The following is a 12178-nucleotide window of genomic DNA, read 5'->3' as shown; positions in this document are numbered from 1 at the left end:
TAGACTTGGCTGGACCCATCCCATCTGTAAGCCATGTGAAGGCACTTGAGAGTTTTCAAAGGACAGGGTGAGGATGTCAAAAGTCCTTCTCTTTCTTAAACAAGAAGAAACTGAGGCACAGACAGGTTGGTGGCTGGCTGAAGCCATGTCAGAGAGACACAGAAGAATGGGTTATGGGGCTTCTTGCCTTTAGTAAAAGATTGCTCACCAGGGACTCAGCTTTCCCACCTAATTTGGTTTATAATGTCTCAGGCATGGCTGGAAGGCGGAGCCAGCTCTAAGGATGTCTAGGTCTGTAGAAAGTAATCTATGAAAGCTCCAGCTCTGACCCTCTTTTTTTTCTGTGTTGTCCCATCACAGGCCTGTATATCATGCTCACATTTCTTATCTGGCATCAGAGCCAGACACTCCCAAGGATGAGACAAGTGCCTAACAGCCAGATTCACTTATTTCTATCCAAAAAAAAAAAAAAAAAAAAAAAAGTTATGTGTCACTCCCCAAAGGGAGCTGGCTCAAACTCTAGATTGTGAGGAAGTAGAGTTAGCTCTGCATTGGCTTTGTCTAAAGGAAGGAGACATTTATGAATGATCTCTTCAGGGAACATACAGAGATGGGGGGGGTGTTACAGAGTAGCTGAAACGATCCCCAAAACTTTGCAAAGTAATGGTATCCCAAATCAGGGCCAAGTTGGGGCAGTGGCCCTGCGTGGCAGTTCTTTTTTAAAAAGATTCTTCCCTTTTTCCAAGTGAGCCAGAAGGAGGAGGCACCAAATTGAGGGCGGGGCACAGGTCAAATTCAGGCTCCACCCATCTGTCAAGGAATAACTGGACGCCGCAGTTTGAAGTTGGGCGGAAGGAGCGAACAATGCTAGAATCATAGGTGAGGAGGGACCAAGTTTCTTGGGTTGCGGGACAGCACTATCTGAGAACAGCTAGATAAGATACTAGGGTGATGTGGGGCTGGGGGAGGATCCCTGTGGTGGAGAATCTAGTGTTTTTCAGGATTGTTCTAGAAGCTTTGCCTTGAGTAAGGTCCAGGTTTGACTACCTGGCAAGAGACTTAGAGAGAAGAATGGAACAGGGTCTCAAGGCAGGTCCTAGCACTACTGTCAGGCTTCTAATTCTGAATGCTTGTATTGAGGTGAATGTGTGTGGCTGGAGGGTTCCTTTTCTAGTTGTAGAGATGTGTATATCCTAGAGTGTGGCGGCTGCTAGAGGCGGATGGCAGCTTGGCCCTAAGCTCCCTGCAGCTCCCAGGAGCGTGGAAGTGGAATCCTCAACGCCCAGAGCATTTCGCTCGAGGCGCTCGGCGCTCATCAGGTTGCCCTGGGTGCGCCCGGAGGGGCGGAGCAGAGCACGCTCGGAGGTCGCGGCGCGCGGTGCTCCGCTGCTCTCGCCTGAGGCGGCCGCCCCGCGTGCGCCGGAGCCAAGATGGCCGCCTCCACCGCCCAGTGCCGAGTGACAAAAGCGGAGAGCAAGGCGGCGGCGGGGCCGCGCGCGGGGGGTGCCCGGGAGCGCGCGCCCACGGGGGCGCCCTCGCCAGGCCCCCCGAGTCCAGGACCGGTGGTTCTCCCGGCGCCGCCGCCGCCTCCACCCCCACCGCCGCCGCCACCGGCGTCGCGGGACGGGCCCAAGGCCGAGCCGGAGCCGGGGCCCGCGCCTGCGCCCGCTCCGGGTAAGAGTTGGTGGAGGGGAGGGTCCCGGGAGGGGAAAGTCGGCGTCCCTCCCGAGTGTGCCGTCGCCACCCTCAACACCCGCCGTCCGATCTCTGTGGCACCTCCCCCCCCACCTCAGGCGCTCGGGCCCTGGGCCTCCCTCGGCCCCTTGGAGGGTCCCAGGCTTCGGAAGCACTCTGCAGTCGCTGCTCGGGACTCTTCGCCGGCTCTGACAGAAGTCCCCTGCCTCTTTTGGAGTCTCAGAAGCTCCCAGTTGTCACAGTTCCGATCCCCTCGGTGTTGGAAAGCCACTTTTGGCCCTGCCCCATCTGACAGACGCGCCCACTTCCACCTGGAGACTTTGACAAAGTACTCTGTGACATGATCTCGGTAGCCTCCTGTCCTGTCTTTTTGCCTCTGTGGGACTCAGATTGAGTAGAAAGCGACCTGCCTTAGTCCCCTGCCCTATTGCTTTGTCCTGGTCGTCTTCGAAGTCCATCTGACACACGGTTCTTTCATTCTCAACTCTTGTTCAGAATTCTGCCACATCACCTCCTACTATCCCCCATCCCTGCCCCCTTTTAATGAAAACTCAGACTAAGAAAACCACCCTTGATTCCTTCTCCCTACCTATCTCTTACCGGAGGAGGCTTCCTTGCTGGACGGAAGCTTAAGAAACTTCATGCAAACTTCTGTCATTCCCACTCTTCCTGTCCCAAGTTGGTCCAGGGTCCAGGTTCTTACCTTGGCCAGTTGAGCTGGTGATGAATAGTTTACTGCTGGACTTGCTGTTGTCTTTGAAGCTCCAGCTCCCTTGTCTGGTAGAGCTTTCCCCCCCTCCCTGTCCTCAGCTTCTTGCTTTTTCTACCTAGTCTTTCTGGCCTCCAGACTCTGGTCTCTGACTCTTTTAACTCTTCCTACCTTCACCCCCTTATAAGTTCTACCGAGAGAGGCATTTGTCTTAAAATGTCCTCTGATGAGAAAACTCAGCTCGAATTCGCATGTGTTCTCAGACCAGTGAACCTTCTACTGGACTGAAACTACTGTTTGTCTTTCCTGTCATTGGACAATCTCAGTGTCCCTCCATTGGGCTGCCACAAGGGTTTTTGGGTGCAGCCTCAGCTCTCATGGCATGAGTGGCTTCCAGAAGTGAGAGCAGATGCCAAGAATAAGGAAGAAGTGCCGTTCGTTCTCTGTCTCCTTCTTGGGGTGGACAGCCTGACTCATGATTGGGCTGAGCCTGTCTCCTCCACCCCACAGGCCTGTGTTCTGAGGAAAACACAATGGTAGCCATGGACTTGGGGTCTCCCTTACTCCCAAAGAAGAGCTTGCCTGTCTCTGGGACCCTGGAGCAGGTGGCCAGTCGGCTGAGCAGCAAAGTGGCCGCAGAGGTTCCTCATGGCAGCAAACAGGAGCTGCCAGACCTCAAGGGTGAGTGGCCAGGACGGCCATGGTCACAGAAGCACTTTTTGGATTAACAGGGGTTGGCACTCATTTTCCTTATAGCACGTTAAAGCACCAAGGAGATAGCTACTCAGCTATCTTCTACATTGAGTCTCTATAGCTTTGGCCATATGTGTGGCCCTCAGCTACTACCTTACTGGATGAGGAAGGAATATCCAGTGAAGCGGTGGGCAAGAGATCACAAACTTAGGTCATTCACCAACCTTGTTAGTTCTGCGCTTTTGTGGGTTTCATACTTGTTTTTCTGTAGACTACAAAGTTCTTGAACATAATGCTAGTTCCTAGGTATATTAAGAAGAGCAAAACCAACTGGCCTTTGCATCATTGAAGTCAAGCAGGGAAGCCAAGAAGTAGATGGGGACTGGGCCAGGACTGTTACTAAGACCTTTTCTGACTTAGCATTTGAAGTTTTGTTAGTTGCAGAGAGTAGGTTAGGTATTAGCTCCATATGTGATGTATATGTATGCACACACACGCATTTGTGTAAATATATTGTCAGGGTACCCTGGAATGTTGCAGGTCTGAAAGGCATCCACACTGGCTGGACCACAAAAAGTGTAGCCTCCTGTTGTGTGCCCTTGGGCACAACTATTCTCTTCTCTGAGCCTCAGTTTCCTTACTTCCAAACCAGAAATACTAACCCCCACCAAGTTAGAATGGTTGTCAGGATCAAAGAGATTTGACAAAAGTAAAACACTTATTTTGCACCTGGGTAACGGGAGAAGAATGGGTTAGCTGTACCTGAAAGGCTTCATAGCCTTCCATCCTGGCCTCCATCTCATCCTCCAGCCCAGAGCCTGACCACCTGTGAGGTCTGCGGTGCCTGCTTTGAGACACGAAAGGGCCTGTCCAGCCACGCACGTTCACATCTGCGGCAGCTTGGGGTCGCAGAATCAGAAAGCAGTGGTGCTCCCATCGACCTCCTCTACGAGCTGGTGAAACAGAAGGGCCTGCCTGATGCTCCCCTTGGGCTGCCCCCTAGCCTGACCAAGAAGTCCAACTCACCAAAGGAGTTCGTTGCTGGGGCTGCCAGGTCTGGCCTGCTCTCCCTGGCCAAACCTATGGATGCCCCTGCTGTCAACAAAGCCATCAAATCACCTCCTGGCTTCTCAGCCAAGGGCCTGACCCACCCATCCAGCTCTCCACTCCTCAAGAAGGCCCCACTGACTCTGGCAGGATCCCCTACACCCAAGAATCCTGAGGACAAGAGCCCCCAGCTGTCCCTGAGTCCCCGGCCAACTTCCCCAAAGGCACAGTGGCCCCAGTCTGAGGATGAGGGGCCACTGAATCTCAGTGAGTTTGGGTACTGGGAGCTGAGGGGGGTGCTGGGATGTTATGTGGTCCTCAGATGAGGAGGACCCAGGGTAGGAACTGAGACCTGCACTTTCCAGATCCTGGGTCATCCAGGTCAGTGCTAGTTGAGGCAATCACTATGTCTCCTATTGGGCTGTCCTGTATGTGACCTGTGTCCCCCATTCTGGTGATCTTCCCCTGGAGGTCTGCTACAAATATGAGCCTGCAGGGGTCTACTTGCCACTTGAGAAGAGCTCTTGTCCTCTGGACTCATGGTGGGGGTGGTAAAAATAACAAGGGACCTGGCTTTCCCAGTGGGAGTCTGAGATATCTTGGACCATACAGGTAGATGGGTAGACAATCTACCAGACAGAGATTCTTTACGTTGGCCCCTTTTTTCATGTCTCCCAGCCCTTTGTGCTGAGGCATCTCCCTGTTTGTGCCCAAAGGTAGAGACCCACCATCATGGTTGCCGTGCACTGGGCAAGTAGGGTCAGGAGAGAACCCCTCCCTCCCAGTTCAGTAGTCAGGGTTCCAGAGGTGTCCATCATGCTTTCCTACATGCTGGCAGCTGCCAGGGCCTCGTGATGCCTGTGTTGCCTGGCAGCCACTTGAATTGAATCTGCTGTGGTTTTAGGGGTAGGGGTCCTTGGTAGTCTTGTGATTCCCCCTGCTCTTCTTCCATCTTCCCCTGTAGTTCCTGTAGCAGAAATCCCAGGGGAGGAGGGCCTGAGAGCATCAGGATTTGACACAGAAGTACATCGTAAGCTCTCCACCGTCACTTGATGCCAGTGGGCTAGGCAGGGAATAGGCTGCCCTGCTACCTGAAATCTAAAACAAAACAACAACAATAAAACAAAACCTGTCAAAAGCATGAAACTTAGATTTCTAACCACGTGGGCAGCTGAAAATCACAACACAGCCTCCTGCCTGCATCCCCCTAGGGCCGACCAAGGTGGCGGCCGTGAACCCCCTCCCCCTGTGTTTTGTCTCCGCAGCTTTAGATAGTGACGGGGGCAGAGAGCTGGACTGCCAGCTGTGTGGTGCCTGGTTTGAGACCCGCAAGGGCCTGTCCAGCCACGCCCGTGCCCACCTGCGCCACCTGGGCGTCAGCGACCCGGATGCCAAGGGATCCCCCATAGACGTGCTCCACGGGCTCATCAGGAGGGACGGCATCCAGATCCGCCTCCCACCCGGGCGGGGAGCCCTGGCCCAGCTGGGGCGGCCTCCTTCCGCCTCCACAGCCCTCTCCTTGCTCCCTCCCCCACCGCCGGCCAAGAAGGCCAAGCTGAAGGCCTCGGGTATGGCCAGTCCCTGGGGGAAGCAGGATCTCTCGGCCGCCGGCATTTTCTGGGCCTCTGATGTGGAGCCATCTCCTCTCAACCTCTGTAGGTTCTCACTTCAGCTGCCCTTCCTCCCTGTGGGCCCTGGAGCCCCTCCCTGGGGGGTCATGGCTCCCTCCCTACTCCCTCCCTGTTGTAGTAGGGAGTAGACAGGGGCCCTTGGCAGTGGGCTGGCTCAACCCAGAGATTTTGTTGGCAGTGGGCTGCTGGTACCTCTCTCTTTGGCCTTGACTTCTATCACCATGACCCTGCCTGAGAATGAAGGCCAAGGGGAAGGTCCTGCCTTTTGGTGTGGAAGGTATCCTGGGTCTAGACAGTATGTGGCACCTAGGCTGGCTTCGTCCTGTCTCCTGCCCTGTTCTTATTGGGACCCACAAAGCTGTGGAGTACTGGTACTGTTCTCTGCCAGGACAGAGGTCCCGTTAGCTCTCTCGAGCCTCTCCTGCACCTTGCCTCTGCCCAGTGTCTGACCCTACCCCTCAGCTCCCTCACTTATACCTGCCATCCACTACCACCCTAGCTTATGGACACATTGCTGCCCATACCTAGCTGGCCAGGATACTCAAACAGGTGACTATCCAGATGATACCCATAATTCTAACTGACCCTTTTTCTTCCTGCTGCAGCTTCAGGCCCAGAGCCAACAAGAGATATCCGCTGTGAGTTTTGTGGTGAGTTCTTTGAGAACAGAAAGGGCCTATCTAGCCATGCGCGCTCCCATCTGCGCCAGATGGGTGTGACTGAGTGGTATGTGAATGGCTCACCCATCGACACACTTCGGGAGATCCTGAAGAGACGGACCCAATCCAGGCCAGGTGGACACCTCCATCCACCAGGTCCTAGCCCAAAAGCCCTGGCCAAGGTGGTAGGCAGTGGAGGTCCTGGCAGCTCACTAGAAGCCCGAAGTCCCTCTGATCTTCACATCTCATCTTTGGCCAAGAAGTTGCCGCCGCCACCAGGCAGTCCCCTGGGCCACTCACCGACTGTTTCTCCTCCTCCCACGGCCCGGAAGATGTTCTCAGGCCTTGCTACACCCTCCCTGCCCAAGAAACTGAAGCCTGAACACATGAGAGTGGAGATCAAGAGGGAGATGCTGCCAGGGGCCCTTCATGGGGAGCCACACCCATCTGAGGGTCCCTGGGGTACGCCTCGAGAAGATATGGCACCCTTGAACCTGTGTAAGTGTGACCCTGTGTCAGGATAGGTAGAACAATTGTCTGGTGCTCCTCCTTGTACCCTTTTAGCAGTATCCATAGATCACAGGACTGAAATGGAAGCTAAACATGTCCAGAGAACATAGAACTTGCTGTTTTCACTCCTGGACCCAACCTACAGCTTGTTTTTCTGTTATTGAGTATCCTGGCCAGCTAGGTATGGGCAGCAATGTATCCATAAGCTAGGGTGGTAGTGGATGGCAGGTACAAGTGAGGGAGCTGAGGGGTGGGGTCAGACACTGGCCAGAGGCAAGGTGCAGGAGAGGCTCGAGAGAGCTAACGGGACCTCTGTCCTGGCAGAGAACAGTACTAGTACTCCACAGCTTTGTAGTAAGTGAGTTGGGCAAGTTTCCTCACTTGGAAGATGGAGGTCAGCATAATCCCATGTCTCATGTCTATACAGGTTTTTGTTTTTTAAGATTTATTTACTTACTTCATGTACACTGCAGCTGTCTTCAGACACACCAGCAGAGGGCATCGGACCCCATTACAGATGGTTGTGAGCCACTATGTGGTTTCTGGGAATTGAACTCAGGACGTCTGGAAGAGCAGTCAGTGCTCTTAACTGCTGAGCCATCTCTCCAGCCTAACAGTTTTCTTGAGAATTAAGTGTGATGAAGCACTTAGCATGGTGCCTGGTTACAAAAGCATAGTTGCTATCATGTCAGTGTTACTTGCTTTCCTGGCACTCTGTCTTGCTGTTCATTCTTGGTTGATTATCTGCTATACGCCAAGCAGGCAAGCATGGCCAAGGCTTCACCTTAGAGCTCACGTGACAGTTCCATGCCTTATGCTCTGAACCTTTATGATTTTACACCTCAGCAACATTGGGAGATACAGGTTTTCATCCCCATCTTGCAGAGAAGGAAACTAAGGCTCAGCAAGAGGAAGTAGCTTACCCAGCCTTACTCAGGGAGGCCTTGTAAAGCCAGCTAGAATTTGAGGTAACAATAGAAGGGCTGGACTTATAAGATGCCTCTAAAGGCTCAGATGAAGGAGGAGTTCACTGGAGTCTGGAGGGAGCATATGGATAGGGGCATCCAGAAGTCTGGCACTGTCTTGGGTTTTGGGCTTGGAGGCTTCTTCCAGCCCATAGCCAATGCCTCCTTTCTTCCCCTACCCTCACCCCCCTGACCCCTTGCAGCATCTCGGGCAGAGCCAGTGCGTGACATCCGGTGTGAGTTCTGTGGTGAGTTCTTCGAGAACCGCAAGGGCCTCTCCAGCCATGCACGCTCCCACCTGCGCCAGATGGGTGTGACTGAGTGGTCTGTCAATGGCTCCCCCATTGACACACTTCGGGAGATACTGAAGAAGAAGTCCAAGCTGTGCCTCATCAAAAAAGAGCCTCCAGCTGGAGACCTGGCTCCTGCCCTCACTGAAGATGGCTCTCCCACAGCAGCTCCTGGGGCTATGCATTCCCCACTGCCTCTGTCACCCCTGGCTAGCCGGCCAGGAAAACCAGGAGCTGGGCCAGCCCAGGTTCCCCGGGAGCTCAGCCTGTCACCCATCACAGGGTCCAAGCCCTCAGCTACCAGCTACCTGGGCCCAGTGGCAACCAAGCGGCCCCTCCAGGAGGACCGCTTCCTCCCAGCAGAGGTCAAGGCCAAGACCTACATCCAGACTGAACTGCCCTTCAAGGCAAAGACTCTTCATGAGAAGACCTCCCACTCCTGTAAGCAGTGGGTGGTAGGGTCTTGGGATGGCATTTGTCAGGGCTAGCAGGGCCCCTGAGGCAAGGTCCCTGTGGGAGGTGGGATTAGCTCCTGACCTTGCTTAGATCACCTGGGTATTCCTGCACTCTTAGAATAGCAACCTCCTCTGTCTGTAGCCACCGAGGCCTGCTGTGAGCTCTGTGGCCTTTACTTTGAAAACCGCAAAGCCCTAGCCAGCCATGCGAGGGCACATCTGCGGCAGTTCGGTGTGACGGAATGGTGTGTCAACGGCTCTCCCATCGAGACCCTGAGTGAGTGGATCAAGCACCGGCCTCAGAAAGTGGGTGCCTACCGAAGCTACATCCAGGGTGGCCGTCCCTTTACCAAGAAGTTCCGAAGTGCTGGCCATGGCCGTGATAGTGACAAGCGGCCACCCCTGGGGCTGGCACCTGGGGGCCTGTCCCTGGTTGGCCGAAGTGCTGGCGGGGAACCAGGGCCTGAAGCTGGCCGGGCAGCTGACAGTGGTGAACGACCTCTGGCAACCAGCCCACCTGGGACCGTGAAGTCAGAAGAGCATCAACGGCAAAATATCAACAGTGAGTGCTGGTGAAGGAGGGTCGGGAGGTCAGTAGACACCTTCTAGAGCTTAGCCAACCACCACATCTTAGATACTTAATCCCCTCCCTTTATCAGGATGTCATTCTATCAGTGCATGTGGTGCCCAGTCTTAAGTTCCAACAACCTCTGCCCCTTTGTGCTCACTGAAGGCAGGGTGTCTCCAGGGCACTAGCCCGCCTTTTACATCACCTATCATTCTGTCCATTAGAATTTGAACGCAGACAAGCCCGCCCCTCAGATGCCTCTGCAGCTCGGGGTGGTGAGGAAGCCAATGACCTGCAACAGAAGCTGGAAGAAGTACGGCAACCCCCACCCCGGGTCCGGCCAGTCCCCTCCCTGGTGCCTCGGCCCCCCCAAACGTCACTGGTCAAGTTTGTGGGCAACATCTATACCCTCAAGTGCAGGTATGCTAACACATAGTAGGGCCTTGGCTATTAGAAGCCTGAAAATGAGTTAGCTCCGTGCAGTTTGGGAGGTGGGGTCTCATGGGCTGTTTTAAGGTGTAGCAGCGCCCAGGTTAAAGGATCTGGAACTTGAGAGTAGCAGGCTGATACCATGAGCTTCATAGCCAGGTAGACCTAGGTTCAGTCCTAACCGTGACGCTTGACAGCTTAGTAACATCAGACAAGAGCTTTCCCACTCCTGCCACCATTTTTGTGTCTTTTTTTGTTTGTTTTTTCGAGACAGGGTTTCTCTGTGTAGCCCTGGCTGTCCTGGAACTCCCTCTGTAGACCAGGCTGGCCTCGAACTCAGAAATCCACCTGCCTCTGCCTCCCAAGTGCTGGGATTAAAGGCGTGTGCCACCACCGCCCGGCCTCATTTTTGTGTCTTGAAAAAGAATTTAGCATGGTGTAGTGGTGCACACTTTTAATCCCAGCACTCAGGAAGCAGAAGCGGGTATGACTCTCTGAGTTCAAGGTCAGCCCAGGCCAGCTAGGGCTACAAGGTAAAGCTCTGTCTTTAAAAAAACATTTCATACAGACCTAATTGATAGAGTTGTGAGGACTGAATTTAATAGCAAAGCCCTGAAAACCTTGCTGACACTTAGTAAGGACTCAATCATATTTGTCTGCTAAGGAAAAAAAAACTCAGTTAATTCTTCTGAAAGTATACATACACAGACATACACACATGCATGTATACGTGTGCACACACACACATGTATCACATGCCAGGATACAGGGGTTTTAGAAACCTGAGGTAACTCAGCTCAAGCTATAAATTACAGGCCAAGTCGAAAATAGCATCCAAGTTAACTCATGGTTCAGGCCTGCTGTCCTACCTAGCACTGGGAGGCTGAGACAAGATTACCACCAGTATAAGTCCAACTGAATTACATAATTTTGAGGCCAGATTAAACTATAGAATTAGAGATCATGTCTCTAAAAACCCAAGGGAGAAAAAAAGAAGTAGAATTTCACCTCAGTTCTCTGGAGCGATAGAGGTGGCGCTCTAGGCCTGTGTTCATTGGAACCTAGCTTAAGGCTGCCATAAGAGAGGAGGGCTGGTTAGACAGGCTTTGCTTTATACCCACTACCATCTCAGAGCTTACACATCAGATGGCAGAGGCACTTGGGGAATCCTCTGCCTATCTGGCACTGAAGATGTCATGCCCCGGAGGCCCTACCTTGACTCCACAGTAGCAGAGCGGCTGACCATTGGGAGACACTTTTTCCCTAAAGTCCTTGTCTTAAAATAGCTCCACTGAGTAGTGATGGATGTGCCTAAACACTTCTAGACTACACTTCTGCCTTTCCTCAAAGCATTGGCCACCAAAGTTTCTTTCTCTGTTTTCCTATGCAGGTTCTGTGAAGTGGAATTTCAAGGCCCACTCTCTATCCAAGAAGAGTGGGTACGGCATTTACAGCGGCACATCCTGGAGATGAACTTCTCCAAAGCAGACCCTCCGCCTGAGGAGCCGCAGGCCCCACTGGCACAGACAGCAGCTGTAGAGGCACCCTAACACACAAGCATTCCGGATCCCCCTTTGTGCCACCCATCCCCTCCCATTTCTCCCGGCCTTTCCCCCTTTTCCCTGTTTCTTTTCCGTTTCCAAAGGAGCAAGCCAAAACCTCAGACCGGCGCCTCTTGGGGGCCGGGCACACTACAACCTGGGCACCGGGAGCCAGCTAGTCACCCTTCCCCCAGCTTAAGGACTCTGGGGCCACAAGGGTACCCTCCTTGAGCCTACCTGGTTGGTCCAGCAGGGGCAGTAGCCAGGCCCTTGGTGGCCAATCTGGTTGCAAGGGAGAACAGCACTTCCCTGTGTCTAGCAACCAGGCAGGGCTATGCCATCCGTGGCCATTTGCAAAGACCCCAAAGACCCCTGTTCCCTCTTTCCCCCATCAATATCTATTCTCACGCACAGGCAAACACACATGCACATGCACCTCGTGAGACCTGGGATCTGCCCTAGCCCCCTCAGTTCCCAAGTCAAACGACCACATCATGCCACGGTGCTTGCTCAGGGGAGTCCATGCTCCCTCTGCTATCCCACTAGGGCTTGGGAGCTCCCACTGACCCCATAATGCCACGGAAATTCTTGTTGGCTGCCCCCTTTCCCTCCCCCCGCCCCCCCCAAAAAAGGGGCCTTCCTAGTTTGGAAGAGCTCAAAGCTGACAGCTGCCTCCTGCCATGTCAGAGCCTCAGGGGCTCCAGGGCTGGGAGGGTAGAGTGAGGGGTGGGACTCTCCTCCCCAACCCCTGCCACCCTCCCCCTTTTCACTGTTGCTTTGTATGTATAGCTCCCTAGATCTTTCACTTTTTTAAAAAATGCGTTTTGTGTAGAGAATAAGGAACGTGGATTTTTATTTTGCAATCCTGGGCCAGCTAGATACCGGGAGCTAATTGACCTTTTAACCTTTTCAGTGGCCACCTTTTGGTTATCAATGTACCTAGAAGTATGTAAATTAGATTAAATTTCTCTTCTGGAAACACCCCA

The 12178-nt window shown here is 53.5% G+C and overlaps 1 protein-coding gene across 22 annotated transcripts in view; it reads left to right on the top strand.

Annotated features, from left to right (window-relative positions):
• Wiz (WIZ zinc finger) overlaps positions 1 to 12178 on the top strand; it is a 28373-nt gene extending 16195 nt beyond the window's left edge. For 7 of the 22 annotated variants that reach the window (XM_076919658.1, XM_076919649.1, XM_076919650.1 and 4 more), the window contains 8 exons: positions 2915 to 3085; positions 3908 to 4411; positions 5410 to 5799; positions 6381 to 6932; positions 8113 to 8640; positions 8797 to 9216; positions 9447 to 9642; positions 11042 to 12178. In XM_076919658.1, the coding sequence (XP_076775773.1) occupies positions 2915 to 3085; positions 3908 to 4411; positions 5410 to 5799; positions 6381 to 6932; positions 8113 to 8640; positions 8797 to 9216; positions 9447 to 9642; positions 11042 to 11201 (2921 nt within the window). In that variant the 3' untranslated portion in view covers positions 11202 to 12178. The other 15 variants (XM_076919660.1, XM_076919653.1, XM_076919661.1 and 12 more) reach the window with 8 other exon arrangements.

Source organism: Arvicanthis niloticus, chromosome 22 (assembly GCF_011762505.2).
Source record: "Arvicanthis niloticus isolate mArvNil1 chromosome 22, mArvNil1.pat.X, whole genome shotgun sequence".
Taxonomy (NCBI): Eukaryota; Metazoa; Chordata; class Mammalia; order Rodentia; family Muridae; genus Arvicanthis; species Arvicanthis niloticus.
This window is presented reverse-complemented; position numbering and strand designations above follow the sequence as displayed.